Below are 22566 nucleotides of genomic sequence, written 5' to 3'. Positions count from 1 at the left end.
GGCAAAAAAAGTATAAAAGGAGTTTCCAGTTAACCATAAATATAGATATTGATTTCCCTCTCTAAAACAGAAGAGTCAATGTAGCCACCATCTACAATACTAATAATTTTAAATGTTATCAAAAGTTGTGCTTATGCATTTCTAAATAAGTAGAAGCCTTTGCTATTTTCAAATAAACCACACTATGCAATGAAATCCTTTATGTGGCATATAAACAAAGTGAAAACAAAATAATTTCAAACAATTAGGCATTAATTTAATTAATTAAGTAATTAATCACCTACAGAAAGATATTGACAAAATTGAACGGATGCAAAGACGGGCTACAAGAATGGTGGAAGGTCTTAAGCATAAAACGTATCAGGAAAGACTTAATGAACTCAATCTGTATAGTCTGGAGGACAGAAGGAAAAGGGGGGACCTGATCGAAACATTTAAATATGTTAAAGGGTTAAATAAGGTTCAGGAGGGAAGTGTTTTTAATAGGAAAGTGAACACAAGAACAAGGGGACACAATCTGAAGTTAGTTGGGGGAAAGATCAAAAGCAACGTGAGAAAATATTACTTCACTGAAAGAGTAGTAGATTCTTGGAACAAACTTCCAGCAGACGTGGTTGGTAAATCCACAGTAACTGAATTTAAACATGCCTGGGATAAACATATATCCATTGTAAGATAAAATACAGGAAATAGTATAAGGGCAGACTAGATGGACCATGAGGTCTTTTTCTGCCGTCAGTCTTCTATGTTTCTATGTTTCTAATTTTGTAAATTCCACAAAATGATTCATGTTTTCTTATATTTCCTTTGCTAACCCACACAAAGCAAAGTTAAGCACAGAAAGACAAGGTGGCAAGATGTTGACAACTGCAAGCGTGGATCTTTCCTGTTGCATCAATGTTTGGTAAGCAGGTAACATATGTTAGACACATATAATGGAGCACAATCACATGTTCAATTTTCAAGAGGCTGAAATTGTTGCCCGTGATGCAACTAAAGGAGGATGCCTATTGAAAGAAGCCTGGTTTTCCAACAATAACTCCATCAATAGGCACATCGACATGCTATGCACACACACATACAAGTAGCTGGATACCTGTGATTCGCTACAAAACTATGTGGTCGGGCTTGATAAATAACTCCTTAGCATCAGAGCATGTTAACATAAGACAACTGGCAGTTAGAACAGAGTTCTTTTCAGGTGGGGATGGGGAGTAGAATATCTAATTCCTCAGCATCAGAGTGCGTTAATTAATATAATACTGTATAAGAAATACTAATACTAAGAAATACTAATCTGATGGCCATTTTGAAAAATCCTTTCTTAGCGAGCACCTAGAAGCCAAGAGGAACATACGTGTCAAGTTTCAAGTTTGTAGGCTTTACAGTTCTGGAGATTTCATGATGAATGAGTGGTATTTGACTTATAAACAGTATTTCAGTATCAGATCCTCATAGCGCAGAAGCCTAGAAGCATGTTACATTCTACCACTTAAAAAGTGAATATTATACATACGGTAGTCTCTGCTAAACTACCAGACCAGGATTACCAAAAATTCAGATTACCAGTAGATGACAGTAAAGAGGTGCAAAAATTCCAATTCTTTGCTCTCATCTAGAATTGTCCAGATTTTTGTAATCCCAATCCATTAACCCTCATTTCAGCCTCGTTTCAAGTATGAATCATTCTAACAAAAGTAACAAGGACCTCATACCCATTACAGAACTATAGAGGTTAATCTAGATACCATTTCTATAATTTAAATACATTACAATAGATCTTATCACAATGAGCATATTTGTAAAATTTTGAAGTAACTGTTAGGGCTCTTTAACAGTTCTCCAGAAGTTTATTTTTCAAGAATAAGTTGCGCATTTTCTTTTCTTTTTTTATCTTTTAAAAAAAAGACAAAAAATGAACTGGATATTTATGCAAGTATGAAATATCTTCAAGGCCGTCACCATGACATGAAAAAAATCTCCAGTTCAGTCTAATCCAATCCTTTATTACAGTAATTGACTATCATCTCTGTTCTACCTATTAAAATCATAAGATACAAATACAGGGGTACCTCTATTTACGAACTTAATTCGTTCCGTGACCAGATTCTTAAGTAGAAAAATTTGTAAGAAGAAGCAATTTTTCCCATAGGAATCAATGTAAAAGCAAATAATATGTGCGATTGGGGAAACCACAGGGAGGGTGGAGGCCCAGGAGATTCCTAGAGAGGACCCATTGAGGCTTCTCCCCACCCTTTAAAGACTGGTTTCCTCCCAGGAGATTCCTAGAGAGGCCTCACGGAGGCTTCTCCCTGCCTTTTCCAGTTAAAGTTTCAGAGGCTCAGGTTTGTAAGTGGAAAATGTTTCTTGAGAAGAGGCAAAAAAATCTTAAACACCCAGTTCTTATCTAGAAAAGTTCATAAGTAGAGGAGTTCTTAGGTAGAGGTAAAACTGTACAGACTGAGAAGAGAGAAATACAAATACATATACACGTAGATGAGTACATAAAAATGCAAATAAATAGGCTAAAAATAAAGTGAGTACATTCAGTACATTACCAAAAAAATAAGAGCTGTACTGAGCTGCTATTAAAATATACTTGCAGAAATGCCAAAACACTAAAAATATTAGAATGGTATTTAAAATACTAACTATAAACTCATCATCTCTTAATACATTTTATGGCAAAGTTACAAGGGTTTCATAGAATCAGTAAAACTTCAAGAACATAAAATGGCTTTGGATATTCTACATCTTGCACTCTTTCATACAACAGAATTACAGGTCACACAATACAAACAATGTAGGAATTAAATTATGCTCAACTGTCAGCCACCAGTTGATGTGGAACAGTGAAAACTAATCTCAATGTTGTCTCCCTTGGACTCTACATGCAGTCATGCCAAATTCTTTCACAGTTTGTGTGACAGAAAAGGGAAGTAAAGAAGTGTAAAATTTCTCCGAATGGTGTGGAAATTGCAGCAAAAAAGGTGTGATGTATTTGATGTACACTCTCTGTAGAGGTACAGTATGATAAAATATGCACAATATTTCCGATCAATCCTAATTCACAAGGTCAGATATTCTCTTGTATAGAATATTCCTACATAATACTTGTCCAAAGGAAGATACCAAATAAAGCCTCTACTTCTACTGAATTTTGGAAGCAAGAACAACTCCCCCGCCCTTCCAGATTTTCTTCTGAAAAAGATAACCCTTTCTCTAATTTTCTCTGCAACACTGCTTCTTGTTAGTGATTGGTAACATCAATCCATTGCTCTTACAACTTTCTCATAACCCAGGGGTGTCAGACTGCCAGCCAGTGAGGCAAATATGTCACGCTCAGGCTACTCCCATCCAAGCTCAATGAAAGGGAAAAATTATCGTGAAATGTCACATGATGGCAACGTGATGTGGTGAATTTGACATCCATGTCATTGTTCTGCCTGACTGGCTCAGGCAATGCGTAACAGTCCAAGGAAAAGAAATCAAACACACACGTGCTCTGCTAATCAGCAAACTTAGATTAAATAAACAAAAAAGGGTTACTCAAAACAGTTCGTAGTGTCCGAAAATAATGCAAGGCTTACTTCAGCCGCATACAAAAACACAGGAAAAAACAAACAAAGACAACCTGGAATGGGCAAAGACGTTTCAGGAGTCCTTTTGAATCTTTGGAGCAAACAGCAAGTCCCAGAGTTTTCACCTCCCACTTGTCTGAAAAAGCTGGGTAGAAAACTCCAATGGCACGGAACAGAAACTTCAGAGCAGGAACCACAAAATAACACAGATAAACAGCCACAGTTTGCCTTGGCCTTTGTTCCCTTTTATCCCTTTAGCCCTCATTAAGGGAACCACACCCAGCCTTCAGTATAAGAACCACACCCAGCCCAGGTGCTCCTATAATGATTTGTAATACTCCTTAAAGCGATCCCTTCTTTACATAGCTCTTCGGCTATGCAGATCAATATATTGATCTGCAGAAGAACCCAGGGACGAAAGACTGTCTGAGGGACTGCATGCCAAATCCCCTGGGCTGTCTGCTGAATCCTGTGTCCCAGTGGCCTCGTCCTCCTGGCTGTCTGCCACATCTTCCTGGCTGTCAGACAAGCTTTCACATTCACTTTGTGCCGCGTCTCTCCCATCTGTGGGAGCAACGGCTGGCCCAGGCCCAAACACAACAGTCATAACTTATACAAAATAAATATTGAGAAAGAAACACCAAGGGAAGGCAATTTTAAAGATATGGTCTGTTTTTATCTGAAATGAACACTATTACAAAATATATATGGAAGTAAAACTTTGGGAATTTTGTTTTGGCAATAATTGGTGACTGCTGTACATAACCCCTAGTAACGGTCCAATCTCTTGAATACAAAATAAATAAATAAAATAAAATGGGCTACTAACATTCTCTGAATTATCAGTCTTGCAAAATCAATTTGAACTTTCAAGCATTCTAAAAATTAGTTAGGGCTTTAAGATACTAAACATATGTATTAATTGAAAATCTAGTATTGTAACTCAGATCTTATTGCCAAAGATCATTAATGTGACTTTTTTGATAATTTCTCTGATTCTTTTTAGTATATTTTTATGGCGCAATTTATTTAAAAATATATTAAAAATAAAGGAAATTGGGGAAGAAGAGGGATAAAAAAGAATAAAATACAAATTATTAAACAAGAAACTTACAAATGTCATAGAGATAATAATTATCCACTATTCTCCTTCACTCACATTCAAAGTCATTAGGAATGAATATTATTTTTAAAAGTGTGAACATCGCTATTAAGCTCTATGCATGTTGTGAAGCTGTTATTTTTTCTTCTTTTCAGATTCACTTTGTTTCACTCAGCTTTTTTCTTCTTCAATAATTCTACCCGTGCACCTTTGTATTGTTTTTCCCAGGTGCAAGTGCCCACACTCATATTCAATGCCGTGCCACGCGCTCCTGGTCCCCCATTTCCTGAGTTCCAGTGGGCCCAGTAGGCCAATTTTTCACCTTCCAGAGGCTTTCTTGGAGCAAAAATGCCCTGCCCTGCCCCCCTGGAGGCCCTTTGAAGGCCGAAAATGCCTTCCCAGAGCCTCCATGTCAGCTGGCAGGTACTGGAGTTGAGCTAGATCATATGACAGCACATATGGCTCTGCATGCCACCTGTGGCACACGTGCCATAGGTTCACTACCATGGTTCTAGGACATGGATGGATAACATCTTTCTATAATACATACATACATACATATATAAAATATACAATCACTGAGCTACTGAGAAATACCTAAAGCAGGGTTTTTCCCCCCTTACCTCTATGCAACTGCAGGAGTTTGTCTAGAATAAAGTGCAGCAAGCAAATGGGGTATCAATGAAATTGCATTGAGACCAGTTTGATTTAATGAAAAGTACCAGGCTAGAAACTAGGAGACCTTGAGTTCTAATGCTACCTTAGGCATGAAAGCCAGCTGGGTGAGTCATTCTATCAACTCAGCCCACTTTACAGAGTTATTGTTGTGTGGAAATATAGGGTGAAAAAGGAATATTAGGTATGTGTTATGCCTTGAATTATTTATAAAAGATGAAAAGAAGGTATGACCAATACCACGGCGCCACGGAGTTTCTCCTCGCTCTGTAGGGAAACTACGATATCCGAGTTTTTGGGAGACCTGGTTCGTTTGGAACAGGTCAGAATCACCCTGTAGGGGAGGGGGGAAAGAAAGGCACTTGCTGGTGGGCTGGGGGATGGCAAATCTCCCCAGGGAGCCAGCTCAACCCTCAGTCAGCAGCAATCGGAAGTTGACTTTTAAATGTCATACTAGCTATGGCTGTCACATTGATGGGATTGAATTGTGAAATTGGAGTCATCTGGGAAGGAAAAGCTAAGTCATGTGCTGGAGAGAGTGAAGGAAAAAGAGGCAGGTAAACGTTATCACCAAAATAAAAGTGAAAGAAGTATTTTAATATTAAAAGGAGGAAAAAAGGACCAGAAATTAAGGAGCGGCTGCTTAGCATGTGGATACATTGAAGTAATAAGATTAAAGTAACAAGATTATATTTCCCTAAAGGTAGAAATATGGTCTTCAAGAGAGAAAGCAGCCCCCACCTTTCTTAATAGCCCACAGCAGATGTCAGCACTTAATATATAAAGAATAGATTAGCTCTGTTCAGAATCAAATACCCTCATCCAAGATCCAACACAATAAAGAGACATTAAGCCACAATAGCTATTGCAAAATACCCTTTCAGAAAATAAACTTCTTCATTACATCATCTCAGAGTACAAACTTCAACCAAACTCAGCTCAGGCAATCTATAGAGCCAGCTATATAGCAGTAGCTATGTTCGGAAACTTCAGATCGTGCAGAATGCCCATGTTTCGTCAACACTCAGCAGCCTGCAATGGCTGCCGATCAGTTTCCGGTCACAATTCAAAGTGTTGGTTATTACGTATAAAGCATATTACATGGCATTGGACCAGAATACCTCCGGGACCGCCTGCTGTTGCACGAATCCCAGCGACCAACTAGGTCTCACAGAGTTGGCCTTCTCCGAGTCCCGTCAACAAAGTAATGTTTTCTGGCGGGACCCAGGGGAAGAGCCTTCTCTATGGCAGTCCCGGCCCTCTGGAATCAACTCCCCCTGGAGATTAGGACTGCCCCCACCCTCCTTGCCTTTCGTAAACTCTTGAAAACCCACCTAGTCCCGTAAACTCTTGAAAACCCACCTATGTCGCCAGGCATGGAAGAATTAATATATCCTTAGCTCTCTTGGTTTATGTATGGTTTGTTTGGGTTGTATGATTGTCTTTTAATAAGGGTTTAATAAGGGTTTTTAAAATTGTTTTAATATTGGATTTGTATATTATGTTTTTACTTGTTGCGAGCCTCTCCAAGTCCTCGGAGAGGGGCGGCATACAAATATTATTATTATTATTATTATTATTATTATTATTATTATTATTGTCTGACAATAGTCAATAGAAGACATGTTCTTGCACAGGAACAGGAAGCTCAACACAGAGCCCAGATATGGTATAAAATCCACCCACTCTCAACTCCATGTGGCCAGCTACTCAGAACTCATTTGATTCTGTTTCATCATTAAACCATCTTTCTAATCAGTCTCCATGTTTCCAGTATATTTCTCCTGGCTTGGAATTGAACCAGATGAATATTTCTTCCAACACCATCAATCGTCATAGTCATATGATAAGAGACCTGGATATTGATCTATAATATTTCTTCACGTTCTACCACTAGGACTTTTCATTCTTTTTATTAGATGCCTATAAATAAATCAGTGGTCTGTTTCCTTATTTCTAGAACCACAGAAACCCCATTCATCACTTCCTTCTCTATTTCCCAGTTTTTATTCTGTCAGCAAAAATGTACAGAAAGCAATAACAATAAAATATACTCATTAAAATAAACATATACCTATTTAAAAAAAATAAATATTTTGTTAGCTCTACCAACATTTCCTGAAGTTTCTTTTTTCTTTTTTTCCTTTAAAGGACTGTTTTACTGTACACTCCTTTTAAAAACTTTGGGGTCCTTTTCTCCAGCTTTTCAATTACTTTGCATGCAGCCAAAGCTCAAATTAGAAATGGGGGTGGGGAGTGGGGGTGGGCGATCACTTGGCTCAGTTAATTCTTATAACAGTTGGACAGATGTAGATTCTTTATATAAGATTCATAATGCTTATTGTTCTTCTTGTAATTCCAGTTGGCAGCTCATAATTTACCACATGAAGTTGCTGCTGAAAGAGTACAGTTCACTGTTTTCAGAATTAGACATATGGTAGTTGGTCAAGCTTTTCTATATTGTTAGGCAAAATCCAGTCTACATTAAGTGGCAATTGCTATATTAGAATATTTCCTGAAATAGAACTAAATGCTTGCAGGTAAATTGGAAAACAATTGGTGTTCTTGCATAGAATATATTCATAGTGGAATGAATTCCAGAATCAGTACTACTCTTAAGATATTTTCATGCATCCATCTATAAGTGTGTGTGTGTGTGTGTGATATTATTTTTTTTGGTCGAATCACCCTGGTATATTGAAGGAACGTCACAGCTCCTTTTTGCCTCGGCCTCACCAGGGGCCATATTTCAAGGCAGATAAGGTTTTTTTTATAGCCAACAACTATAATCTATAGGTGTAACATATTTTTGCTGATAATGAAAAGGAAGGGAGACTACTAAAGATCTATTTCGGGCTTATTAGCCTTCATCAGGTAGCCACACCCTGTTTTACTGGAATTTGAACCTGGGGCCTCTGGCTTGTACAAACTTGGTACATATGGTCCATGCACTGCAGACTTGGAAAGGAAAATAAATTTTGTGATCACACGATGCAAGGATCATGAATCCACAGCAACGTCAGTCCTAGAAACAAGGGGAAATGGACTCCTGCCATCATATAAAATTGGATGGCCTTCTCATGCCATCCAATGGTCAAGCGAGCAGGTTGCATGATGGCCTTAATTGGCCCGGACAGTAACACGCTACCATTGATCGTCTTCACCAGCATAGGCGGATCCATTGAACAGAAGGGAATGGCACAATGAACAGTGAACACATCGTCCATGAAGTTCATGGTTACTCCAGAATCTACCAAAATGTGCACTGGAATCCCACAGACATGATTATCAAAGCACACTTTGGTATCTAAGATCAAATGCTACGGAGCTCCAGGATCTATGTCAGCAGAGCAGGAGTCCGATTTGGTGTGTGACTGACCCAACATTTCCACTAGGCCAGGCTCCGACCATTTACAGACCAGGATGGCTGGGACTATGAAGCAGGACCAGAAACCAATGCCCCACGTTCCTTTTGGGGCAAGAGATAGCCAGGGTCTCCACAACATAAACACCCCATTGCCCAATGTCTGTCCTTTTCTGCACCAGTCAACTGGGGTCTGGCTGCACCAAGGTCTATGGGCTCTTCTTGTGGAGATGGGACCAGCCAGACAACTGGAGAGATAGGAGGTATCTGGGCATCACGAAAGGAGTTCCTGCCTTGCAATCTAGCATCGATCCTCAAACAGAGACACACCAACTCAGACATCATAGGAGGAATGTCCACTCTCGCCAACTCGTCCTGAAAACTTTCCCATAATACATCCTGGAATTCATCCAGGAGAGCTGTCTCATTTCAGGCCGAGTCCTGGCTGAGCAACCAGAACTCACTGATATACTCTTGGGAGGGGTGGGAGTGGGTTTCCGGCCTTTCTTTAAGTTCTTTAATTGTCTAGTGGCCATTTGGGCCTTGATAGGATCTCCAAACATCTTCTCCAAACTGCATAAAAACCCCTGAAGTCCTGGAGAAGGGGAGTGTTCTGGACTAACAAGGGTGTGGCCCAACGAGCTACAGAGCCGGAAAGCAGGCTTATCATGAATCCCAGTTGTTTGGGAACTCCTCCAGTCACAAAACCATAAACAAATGGCACTATCCCAAAAAAGCCAGGAACATAGTTTCATCACCATTAAATTTATCCAACACAGCTATTGGTCAATTTCTCCTCAGAGCAGGAGCAGGTGGGGCCATCTGGTCTTGAAGCTAACCCAGCTGGCAGCCATTGCTGTTAACTGTTCCCAAAGCTGGACATCCTTGTCCATGATCCTATTTTTTGGGGGGGTGGGGTGGAAGTCAAACTGTTCTGTCCCCACATCAAGCCCACCAAGAAAGATGCGCACACCGATTTAAACACTAATCATTTACTCCTAATATTTTCTTAGCAATTGGGTCCTTTTAAAAATTCAAGAAATCATAAAGAAGTTTGTTCGGTGAGACAGCTGCTAATTAATGTCTTAACAACTGGCGGGAGTCCAAGCAAATATCATTCCCTGAAACTTACGCAAGGTTGGCAAAAAGCCCGAAGGTCATTAGCAGAATTCAGAAAAGCCTATTTTTTTCACAAGCTGAACAAGAATGTCAGAGAGAGAGCCTGGAACGGAGCAGAAGCATCATGTGGCTAAGCCTTAAATAGTCTAAGGGCATAGTCAATTAGCTTGCAGCTCTATTCATGAAGAGACCTCCTCTTGCACAGCCACTCCTGCCTTCTAACAGCCCTACATGCCCTAATACCAAGAAGAGGCTCATCCTCTTCTCTTGGATCACTCATGTGCACCTTAGGAGGTGCAGAAGGCCCTGGTTGGCTTTCAGCCACTGACACCAAATCCTCTCTGACCTCCTTGCTATCAGACTTGGGTGCCAGGTGCATGGGCCAATGGTACTGCACCACAACTGCCTCTTAATCCTCAGGATCTGTGACCAGCTGCGCAGGACATGGATGGGCCACAACAATGGTTTTATCCCCAAACTCCCAAAATTTTAACCTTAGACTGTCTATTGTTGACCTCATCCCATTCCTAAGAGGTCTCCAAGGGGCGTGCATAAGCGGAACAGTATACCTACCATCCCTGTCTGTTCCTTTCTATTCATATTCATTTCATGTATTCAAATCATATTTATACATACATACATGCATGCATACATACATACATACATACATACATACATACACACACATACCAGGGTGATTTGACACAAAAATATCTAACCCTTCCCTGGTGCAGAGCTGAAGGGATTGGATACTGTAGCCTAGAGGATAATTCTCTGCCTTACAAGGCAAAGGTTGCAGGTTCAAGTCCCAGTGGGTATGGCTAGCTGATGAGGCCAAAATAAGGCCGAAATAGATCTATCCTAGTCTCCCTTAATTTTCAAATTCAGCAAAAAAAAACATGTGACACATACAGATAGAATTGTCAGCTATCAATAAAATTAACTGCCTTGGAATTGGCCCTGGGTTGGGCCGAGAGGCAAATAAGGAGCTGTGATGTTCCTTCAATACACCAGGGTGATTCGACACAAAAATATGTAACCCTTCCCTGGTGCAGAGCTGAAGGGATTGGATACTGTAGCCTAGAGGATAAATCTCTGCCTTACAAGGCAAAGGTTGCAGGTTCAAGTCCCAGTGAGTATGGCTAGCCGATGAGGCCAAAATAAGGCCGAAATAGATCTATCCTAGTCTCCCTTAATTTTCAAATTCAGCAAAAAAACATATATTCTAATTCATGCTTTACTAAATAAAATAAATAAATAAATAAAGTGTTATGCCCTACTTGTAGGCCAATAGACATCATATGGCTGAGAACTATTTGCTGACAGCAGCATATGTAATGAACCATGATAATATCAAAATGATGACATAGAAATAATATTGGAATCACACAAATGCTGCAAGTGTGTTTGTGTATGTGTGTTTGCCTGCGCGTGTGTATAAAATTATGTTTGATGCAATTATATACGTTTTGGCATTTTTGTGTTGATGTCATCAGATTCATGTCATTATTTGCTTCCTTGCAAACACGCCTGCCTCTACATACAGTATATTCTGCTACATTAAAATGCTGTATCCCTTTTTTCATCCTGAATCATCCCTTTCATGTAATATGAGTGTAAATTGTAGAAAATGGCAATATGCAATACCCCAGTATTTTAATGAACACATATAAACATATTTATCAGCATGCAGATTTGATTTCTCTTTGTAATAAGACGTGAATGTGGAAAGAATAATTAATTCTGGGTTAACTGTAGTTCCATTTGGTTGGGCTTGGTTTTTGTATAAAGTACAAGCAGAAATACTAAGCATATTAATTACGCACTGGATGGATTTCATCTCATTATTTCATCCAAACCTGCCAACATGCCAGAGCTGCAGCTGTTACTAAATTTATGATAGCATAAGGTTCTTACACAGTGAATGATTTTATCCCCAGGTAGCACACCACTGAATACACGAGATGAGGAAAATTAAATAATCCCAAAAATTAACTAGAGTTTAATGACCATGCAGTAGACCAGGATTTAAGATTAAGAGATGGTCACAATGAAATGCAGTAAAAAGTATTTTTAATTAATGAAATGTTTCAGTAAAACTTTCCTGTTTATAATAAAAGTGCCACCATGGTTTAGAAAGCACTTTATCTTGACTGTAAGAATATCATATATAAACAGAAATATAAGTTATGCTGTGACATTACATCTTTGTTGATATATGAATACTAAATATGAATGATTTTCTCCTAGTCAACCTTGGCTCTAGCTAGCAACTGAATAAATTGCTTCTTGCATTTCTTAATTCAGAAAGAACACGTGCCAAATTTTATGTGTTTGCAGCCTTCATATTTGATATAACATACATTATCCTTAGATATTGTATGTGCCTTCTGTCTGTGTATTTCTGAATATAAAGATAGAAAAAAAACCCTACTAGGTCTGTAGTCCTAAATTCATTTATCTAGATCTAAGTTCCATTAAACTCAGCGAGGCTTCATTCTGAGTAAATATGCACAGAGTTGTCCTATGAATGTCAGGCTGACATTCAAATGAAGAAATGATATATTTGTCACCCAAAGAAAGATTAGCTCAGATAGTTGGGATACATCATACACAGTGACCTCTGACCTGAATTTGTTTCTTCTTACTATATAATTAAATCTTGAGAATAAGAAATAATATGTGATAGATATCAAAGTTTAAGAACAAAAATATGGGGCTACCTTTGAAAAGTGTTCGGAAACTTCAGATCGTGCAGAATGCAGCTGCGAGAGCAATCATAGGCTTCCCTAAATATGCCCATGTCACACCAACACTCCGCAGCCTGCATTGGTTGCCGATCAGTTTCCGGTCACAATTCAAAGTGTTGATTATGACCTATAAAGCCCTACATGGCACCGGGCCAGTTTATCTCAGGGACCGCCTTCTGCCGCACGAATCCCAGCGACCAGTTAGGTCCCACAGAGTGGGCCTTCTCCGGGTCCCATCAACTGAACAATGTCGGTTGGCGGGGCCCAGGGGAAGAGCCTTCTCTGTGGCGGCCCCGACCCTCTGCAACCAACTCCCCCCAGAGATTAGAATAGCCCCCACCCTCCTTGCCTTTCGTAAGCTCCTCAAAACCCACCTCTGCCGTCAGGCATGGGGGAATTAAGATAATCTTTCCCCCTAGGCTTCTACAATTTATGCATGGTATGTTTGTATGTATGATTGGTTTTATAACAAGGGTTTCTAACTGTTGTAGTATTGGATTTTTACATTCTGTTTTTTGTCACTGTTGTTAGCCGCCCCGAGTCTACGGAGAGGGGCGGCATACAAATCCAATAAAATGAAATGAAATATAGGCATCTTAATATAGAACCAAGAATTTTTGGATTTGGTGCTTTTTGTATAAATGATTCAAACTAATCTTAAAATTGGGTAATTGGATTAGTTAATCTGCATTGGATTAGACCGCTCCGGGTCCTTGGAGAGAGGCGGCATACAAGTCTAATAAATAATAATAATAAATAATGTACTAGTAACAACATGAAACTGGAAAATAAATGAAAAATGTAATTTTTCTATTTCTAATCCTTATCAAATGGTAGAACAGTTTATTTATTAGATTTGTATGCCGCCCCTCTCCGGAGACTCGGAGTGGCACATCATTTTAGATCTTGATCTATACATTTCTGTTCTACTTAGGTATGAAGTTGGTAATACTAATCAATAATAATGATTTACAGAGGACTATAAAGTTATCCAATCCCCCAGTTCCTTGCTGCCAGTTAGAAAAGAGTAGGCTTCTATGAGGTATATATTTTAACTTTTTACTACAAAAATTGTTTTGTTTATGACATGTTCAGAAATACAGATAGTCCTCAATGTACAACCAAAATTGAGGCCAACATTTTTGTTGCTAAGTGAGAAATTTGCTAAGTGAGTATTGCCTTATGTTTTTACTTTTTTCAACAGTTTTCTTAAGTGAATCACTGTAGTTCTGAAACTAGTCACATGGTTCTTAGGTGGACCTGGTTTCCCCATTGACTTTGCTTGTCAGAAGGTCGTAAAGGGGGGATCAGATGACTCTGGGACATTGTAATTGTCATAAATGTGAGTCAGCTGTCAAGCATAAAAATTTAAATCCCATTTATATTGCAGCATTGGAATGCTGCAATGGTCATAAGCAGTGAGGGGCTGCTGGACGGACAGGGGGTTGACGCTGTTCCGATGGTGGAAATGGAGCTGAATGCAGAGCTGACCAGCGGTAGGGCACGTGCGCCTGGCATGAGATTTGCTTCCTGCACATGCGCAAGAAGCGAAATCTCATTTGATGTGCATGACTGTATGATTTTTAAAGGTCCAGGTCTAGCAACAGCAGTATGCTGTTTAGAGCCTCGTGGTTTTTGGGAACACAGCATTGGAGCTTGGCTTGGCAGCGCACTGCTCTCGGCTGAGGTTGCCTAGTCCAGTGTTTCCCAACCTTGGTCACTTGAAGATATCTGAACTTCAACTCCCAGAATTCCCCAGCCAGCATTTGCTGGCTGGGGAATTCTGGGAGTTGAAGTCCAAATATCTTCAAGTGGCCAAGGTTGGGAAACACTGGACTAGGCTATGCTGAAAATGAATGGCTGCTGCTAATGCTGCTCAGAGAGCGAGGGGAGCAGAACCCCTCCATTGAGCGAGATCTTCCCTCCTCCTCGCCTTCTTTTACACAGGTGAGATTTCCGGACGCGGAGTTAGTAGTAGGGAGAACCTTTTGTAATAAGGGAGGGGCAGCCAGAGGTCTCACCTGTGCAAAAGTAGGCAAGGAGGAGGGAAGATCTCGCTCATCGGAGGGACTCTGCTCCCTTCGCCCACTGAGCAGCACTAGCAGAAGCCAATCATTGTCAGAATAGTCTAGGCAAGCTCAGCAGAGAGCAGTGAGCCACTAAGTCAAGCTTCCAGCAATGTGCTCCCAAAAGCCACGAGGCTCTGAACCAGCTTCTGACTTGCTCGGGGCAGCATCATCGCGCTGAAGAAGATGTCATGTGGCATGGGAAAGAATGCCGTACGGATGGAGTTCAGTGCCACCGCTGTTGCTGGACCTGGACGTCCTCCCTCCAGCACTATGCTCCTGAAAGCCTGGTGTGGCTTGCGGAAATTTTTGGCGATATCTTTGCTTCTGTGCATGTGCGGAAGCAAAAAAAATAGCTGGAAATTGGCAAAACGTCATGCATGCAAGATTTGGCTTCAGTGAATGCGCATAAAGCTGCTCACCACTGGGAGTGTTCCAGTACCACCACCAATGAGCAGCCCTTCACTGGTCATAAGTGTGGGAAATGGTCATAAGTCACTTTTTTCAGTGCCATTGTAACTTCAAACAGTCACTAAATGCACTGTTGTAAGTTGAGGAGTACCTGTACTAAAAAGATTACCATATTTTTGGAGTATAAGACACACCTTAGTTTTGGGGGAGGAAAATAGAGAAAAAATAATCTGCCTATCAGGTATTCATCTGGATAGTCTTTGGTCTGGTCAACTCTAGCATATTAGTTTGCTGGTTTTGAGCACATGGGCTTGCTTTTTATCCCCTGGTTGGGGGGGAAAAACAGTTTCTAAAACACTTCTCTCCCTCCAGAGAGAAACAAAGAGAAAATCAGGGAAGGGAAGATCGCTTTGCTAGCAAAGAACAGAAGATTGCTTCACTCCTTAGCATCTAGTTAAGGCTGAAAAAAGGTGTAAGATGGTTTGCTTGCAAACCATGGAAGATTGCTTCATTGTTAGCACTTGGTAAGGGCTGAAAAGGGACTCAGTTGATTGTGGAAGGGAGCAGCAATGAAAGAAGCAGGCAAAGGAAAGATTGCTTAGCTAGCAAAGCACAGAAGACAGTGTTAGCACCTGCATTGGTTGCCGATCAGTTTCCGGTCACAATTCAAAGTGTTGGTTATGACCTATAAAGCCCTTCATGGCACCGGACCAGAATATCTCCAGGACCGCCTTCTGCCACACAAATCCCAGCAACCAGTTAGGTCCCACAGAGTTGGCCTTCTCCAGGTCCCGTCAACTAAACAATGTCGTTTGGTGGGACCCAGGGGAAGAGCCTTCTCTGTGGCGGCCCCGACCCTTTGGAACCAACTCCCCCCAGATATCAGAGTTGCCCCCACCCTCCTTGCCTTTCGTAAACTCCTTAAAACCCACCTCTGTCATCAGGCATGGGGGAATTGAGACTTTTCCTCCCCCTAGGCTTATAAGATTTATGCATGGTATATTAGTATGTATGATTGGTTTCTAAATTGGGGGTTTAAATTAACTTAAATATTAGATTTGTTTACATTGTATTATTATTGCTGTTAGCCGCCCCAGTCTGTGGAGAGGGGCGGCATACAAATCTGATTAATAAAATAAATAAATACATAAATAAATTAGGGCTAAAAAAACCTTAGTAAAAGCTTCATTCAGAGTATAAAACACACTCAAATTTTCAACCTCTTTTAGGGGGGAAAGGTGTGTCTTATATTCAGAAAAATACAGTATATTGGAACATTCATAATGCAACAATTAAGGAGACACACAATAAGTGATACGTGCAACATTATAAAGTTTGTATTGCTATAAAAGTTTGGATTGGTTCACAGAAAAAACATTAGGAGGGTCAAATGAGTCCTCCAGGAGAATGTAGGTCCAAAGCCCATCTGGATTACTCCGGGAAGGAATTCAGGAGAGTTCAGAATTAGATGTAAACTACATTTTCAAATGATAATAACTTTCTAGTTACTACAGCAGCCTTTGATTCACCCTCAGAGGTTATAACTCAGTATGTAATCATAAGAGAGAGACCGCAGCACTTTCACAACACCACTTGTTTACAGCTGTAAACAAAAATACAATATGCGAAGCTGAGCAATAGATTGTTTTGGCAGAAATGTTTATCTTTTCTGACTGATCAGGCTTTAGATCAAGCTGAGAAGGAAGAAAGAGTGTTACAAATCCATTTATATATTACCATCTGTGCTACAAACTGAACTTGTGGAAACATTTTGCTTATGATTTTAGAAGCCTGCAGCAAGTTCTCATCTATCATCTGTCTCTTATCTATTTCACCTGAACTGTACTTGGATCACAAATAAATTAACAAATTCCACAGTATATTTTCTGACTGAAAACTAAAGTTTTACTGATAAATGTAACAGAGTAATAGGATAACTATGTTGGGAATATATGTTCTCCATGGTTTATAGTTTGTTGTGAAGGCAAGTGGTTGTATGAGCCAGGCAGAGCGTTGCAATGGCCAATGCTGGCTGGTTTTCAATTTGTGGTTGTGATGTCCTCTACTCATAACTTCTACCTTCTGTTAAAGACATTCCAGTTAGAGCAGAGATATTGGCAGATGAGACAAGAATCCAAAAATGGTGGTTGGCAAGCTATGCAGGCCTGACAAAGCCAGAGAAAGGAACTCCATGTGTAATCAACTGCACCCAAGATATACCCATAAACTATAGTGTGCATATCATCTGAATAGGTCCAATGTGTAATTAATGGCCCATCCACACTGTTGTTTCCACGCTCTACTTCTTCAAAAACAGTTGAAGTTGACGCGCAGCTGGGCATTCCGAGAACATAACAGAGTGTTCTTTCTAACAGGCCAATCAGAGCGTGCTAAAAAGGAGCATTCAGTCAGTGCTTCATACACTTCAAACATACCCTGATCTGATTGGCTTAAACACCCTTGGCCATTTCATCGTGGTAAGACTGAGTCAGAGACAGCTTTTTCTCATCCAAGCCAGCGGCGGTTTGCTCCCAGTTCAGACCAGTTCTTAGAACTAGTAGCAGCGGTGGCAGGAGGCTCCGCCCACCCACCCAATACGCTTCTGCATATGTGCAGAAGCCTTGCGTGAGTGTGCACACCAACTGGGAGCAAACTAATTCAGAACCCACTACTGATCAAAGCCTACACAGCCTCCAGGCACTCATATATATTTTATGTAGTGTGTATCTTAATTTTGCAGCAGAAAATTATATAAAAACATTTATACATTAAACATTCATAGACAGGCGTTTATAGATGGCATTTCTGTATAGAAAACAGCAATTATTTTAAGGTGTTTTAGAAATTTATGTTTTACAAATTTAAAAACATTCCTAAATTCTTTTCTTGACACAAACTCTCAATAATATTTAGCAGCACAGAAACATCCCTAAATGAAACATAAATGTACTTAATCAATAGGAATTCTATTCAACTGCAAAGGAGTACTTTTAGATCAATATGAAAATGACAGATATTATTGGAAAATTGAAGCCCCACTCCTTTTAATATGTGATGCATGTTCATAGGGAACTGAACTTTTAGCTCTCAGTCACACCTATCATTTTGATTGTATTGATCATTTATTTATTTATTTATTTATTTATTTATTTATTTATTTATTTATTTATTTAATTTTTATGCCGCCCTTCTCCTTAGACTCAAGGCGGCTTACAACATGTTAGCAATAGCACTTTTTTAAACAAAGCTAGGCTATTGCCCCCACAATCCGGGTCCTCATTTTACCCACCTTTGAAGGATGGAAGGCTGAGTCAACCTTGAGCCGGTGATGAGATTTGAACCGCTGACCTTCAGATCTACAAGTCAGCTTCAGTGGCCTGCAGTACAGCACTCTACCTGCTGCGCCATCCCGGCTCCTAACTATCATCACTATGGACAACTCATTTTACATCTATCTTGTTTTTAATTCTTATTATTACAATATATACGTGTAAGTAAGCATACCTCATGATGACCAGCTATTGTAGCAATATGAAGAGCGGTAAGTGCTCCATAACCAACTTGTTGAACATCAGCTCCACTGTGCAGTAAAGCCGTCAAAAGTTCTGCATTGTCCTGAAATTTTGAAAAGTAAATAATTATTTATAAAAATATTATGGGAAGTGGTAGTGACATGTTTTGTTTGCAGAAAGTGCCAAGAGTCTCAGGGAGATCTTAAATGGAACTCTTAAGAAAACTCTTAAGAAAATCTACGGCTATTGGGTATATATTTCTGTTTTTCAAACAAGTACAGTGTTACCTCTACTTAAGAACTTAATTCGTTCTGTGACCAGGTTCTTAAGTAGAAAAGTTTGTAAGTAGAAGCAATTTTTCCCATAGTAATCAATGTAAAAGCAAATAATGTGTGCAAACCCATTAGGAAAGAAATAAAAGCTCGGAATTTGGGTGGGAGGACAAGGAGGAAGAAGAGGAGGATGACAGTCGCTGCCCATAGCGAAGGAAGTATTTCTCTTCTCTGGGTGCTGGCAGAAGTTTATTCCATCTTCAAGTGCCCAGAGAAAGGAAAATGCTTCGCTCTGGACTGCCAAAGCCTCCTTCAACGCCACCGAAAGGCTCCTCTAGCAGCCTAGAAAAGCCCGAGATGACCGGGATTAAAAGAGGAATGACAGGAAACTGGCCAGGCCTTCATGCCACTCTCAAATTTCCTAGGAAATTTTTCTGGGCTCGGGTTCTTAAGTAGAAAATGATTCTTAAGAAGAGGCAAAAAAATCTTGAACACTCGGTTCTTATCTAGAAAAGTTCTTAAGTAGAGGTGTTCTTAAGTAGAGGTACCACCGTATATACATACTAGAATTTTTTACACTAGCTGAAGATCCTAAGAGTAGTAGTCGCAAACATTTCAGAGAACAGATTGGCAAATAAAAATTATGCTGAGCTAGACAGATCAATAAGGTGTTATTGTCTTAGGCGCCGTATTTATGTTATTACCCTAATGAAAATTGCCCTTGATTAAAATTTGTCATGGAATAATAACTTGTAGTAATCTTGGACATGGAGACATGCTTTCTGAGCAAAGCTTTTCCGAGCTAAGAGGTTCTCTCTGGGAAGTCTCTCAAGTCTCTACAATAACTGAAAGATATATCCTCCAGGAAACATAAGAATCAAGCGCTTTTGAAATCAGATACAGTTAATTAATGTAATCCTGTTTACCTTGTAAGCTGCTAAATGCAGAGCTGTAAATCCATTTCTTGTCAGCCTAGAGGGACGCAGCCCTTTTAGCATAAGGGTCCGAATATGGGTTTTATGTCCTGTGAAATAAACATTGGTCACAGAAGTATGTTAAATATATCAGATACAAGCAGATGAAAGTGCCTCTCCTTCTGATTAGTAATATATTTAAATTTAGAAGTCCAATGAAATTACTTACTTCCCTTATTATCCTATACAGTATTGGAAAATAAACAATATTGGTTAAATGGTATTTGAGATGAATTCAGTTGTGCTTTTTGATTAGGAAAATGATATATTCCAATACAAGAGATTGTCTATACTCTTGTGCAGGTAGCTCTTATAAACTATCTCTTCTGATACTATGGAGGATTAAGTGATTTAGAATAGATTCTGAATGTGTATATACAGGTGGAACACCCAATGTGCTGCTAGTCCAAAAGGATATTTTGCTCAGTTTAAGAGCTGTTTCTTTAAGAGATTGCATTAGGGGAATGTAGTAACAGATAGCACTGTGGGTAATGTAGTCCATGACATGTGATCTTATCTGTGTGTTCTTATTGGCCATTGAGTTATACCTAGGCTGCTGGGTAATTGTGCCATGCTCTCCAAAAGCCATTTTTAAGTCTTAAGAAAGGACCATGCAATAGCTTGCAGATGGGAGAAATGAATCTCTTTTCATCTACCCATAATGGGACAGATTATGGACATAAACTGAGGAATGTCGTTTCATTAGTAAGTCTATGATATGACAATACCAAACAATAAATATCATCTGTATATTTACCCATTTTGTGTGGAGTTTTATCTGTCTGAAAAATAATTTCCTAAGACCGAAACACCCAAGATCATAACATTTGCAGTACATTCTATAATACATCATTGGATGAGGTGGTCCCTATATCTGTAACGTATTATTTCCTTATTAAATTTCAGTAACAACCCATTTTCTATATTACCGCAACAACCCTTTTTTCCTCATTAGCAGAAAACCATGGTTGCTTCTTCTCCGTGGTTCTGTTAATATTGTTCTTGTTCTAATTTGTAACTGAGTTTAATGCAAATGGCCCCAAAAATGTCTTGTCTAAATATCATCACCACCATTATCTGCATTTCTTTCTATTTTGTTGAAATAATTTTGCTATTGTCACCTGATCACTGTATGATTAGATCAGATTAATGCTGAAGATTAACCAATAGTAATAGTTTTGATGAGATTTATTAAAATCAGGTAAAACTATTAACCATGGCAACAAGGATGATACTGAAATACTTACCATTGCAAATACAACACACATGTAAAAGAGATAGCCCATTTTCAGTGCGGTAATTTAAATTCACTTTGCTGAAAGCTTCATCAGAGCTGAAAGAAAAAAAGATTTCACAGATAAGTCTAGTTGTCATATTTTGGTGTGTTTTCATTTATTGGAAAAATTCTAAAAGAGGAGAAAATACATCATGATTTCATAAGATATGAAATGAGACAACATTTTGATTATTTATGAGGTGACTGCATCCTAGTTTAATGAAGCAGTAGGATTTTGGGATAGTTTCCTATTCAAGTACTAAGTGGATCCAATCCTAGGTAGTCTTTTCAAGGTCAAACAAGCTTAGGTGTGTATGCTGCTACCTACTAAGAAACTGTCAAAGTAATGTGTGCTAAATTCAGTTTGTTAGCTTCTGCTTGCTATTACACAAACCACATTCTGAAAATTCCAGAAATCTATCACATTCTATTTTCTCCAACTTTCTCTTCAAACCTTTCAAACAATAGTATAAAAGAATGATAATTTCTGAGATTTCTATATCCTGTCACTCTCTTGTTTTCAGAAAAAGACTTTTTTTTTAAACAGGAAAATAAAAGCTCAATGTGAGAAAGCTGATATAGTCAGGAGGAAAGTTAGATTAATGCCAACCCTCCTGAATCTGGGAAAACATCAAGAAAGACTATGGCTCGATTTACACATGTTGTAAAGATGGAGCTCCATGCAAGATCCACTCAGATGGGCCATAGAAATTGAATACTAGGAGAAAAACCAACATTTGAATGGGCACACATTGTCTTCTCCTAGTTTATTTTTGGCATAATTTTTGGAATAACCACAGTACCAAATTTTGGTATATATATGTTGTGATTCAGCCTGAGGCTGCTCAGGGACCAGCTGTGTCTCTGCTGGCTCCATGCCCGGAGGAGGATGACAGCGCAGAGGAGGGGGCTGAACAGTCGGACGGGGGAGAGGAAAATCAGGAATGGGATGAAGGAGAACAGCATGAGAGCCCGGGGGGGGGGGGGCTCTCCCCAGCCAGTAGCTTGGAGTCATTAGGTGATGACGCACAAGCTGTCATTGACATGAGACAGCGACGTTCAGAGTAACGAAAGGAGCAGTTAAAGAGATATTATCACCATTGAAGTAGAAACAGCTGGGTTTGGGTGTGGTCCTCATCAACAGGGTTTAAAAGGCAGGCAAGCCCTTGAAGCCATGTGGAGTGTTATCAGCTTGGCCTGGCGTCTCTGTTCCTGGCTTGTGGCCCAGCAGCTTTGGAAGATCCGTGGGAGGTGTCGGTCTGCTATCTACAGCCTTGGCTTGGCAGCAAGAATTCTGTATTGCTGCATGGACTTTTGGCCTTCCTGAATATATCTGAAGATACAGCATTTTCCTGTTTGTAAGGACATTTTCTGTTACCTGTGTTTTTCTTGAATTTTATAAAACTGCCTTTGCCTTTTACCAGTGTGTCTGGCTTCTCTTTTTGGGTTGGTATTGGCTTCTGG

At 39.6% G+C, this 22566-nt stretch overlaps 1 protein-coding gene across 1 annotated transcript in view; it reads right to left on the bottom strand.

The window, feature by feature from the left end:
• TNNI3K (TNNI3 interacting kinase) overlaps nucleotides 1–22566 on the bottom strand; it is a 297450-nt gene that overhangs the window by 258165 nt on the left and 16719 nt on the right. Inside the window, exons 3-5 of the mRNA XM_070746161.1 lie at nucleotides 21074–21159; nucleotides 19779–19876; nucleotides 18573–18683 (exon numbers count right to left, since the gene is read on the bottom strand). Of these exons, the coding sequence (XP_070602262.1) occupies nucleotides 18573–18683; nucleotides 19779–19876; nucleotides 21074–21159 (295 nt within the window). The remainder of the gene's footprint in view (nucleotides 1–18572; nucleotides 18684–19778; nucleotides 19877–21073; nucleotides 21160–22566) is intronic.

This window comes from Erythrolamprus reginae, chromosome 3, assembly GCF_031021105.1.
Source record: "Erythrolamprus reginae isolate rEryReg1 chromosome 3, rEryReg1.hap1, whole genome shotgun sequence".
NCBI lineage: Eukaryota > Metazoa > Chordata > Lepidosauria > Squamata > Dipsadidae > Erythrolamprus > Erythrolamprus reginae.
This window is presented reverse-complemented; position numbering and strand designations above follow the sequence as displayed.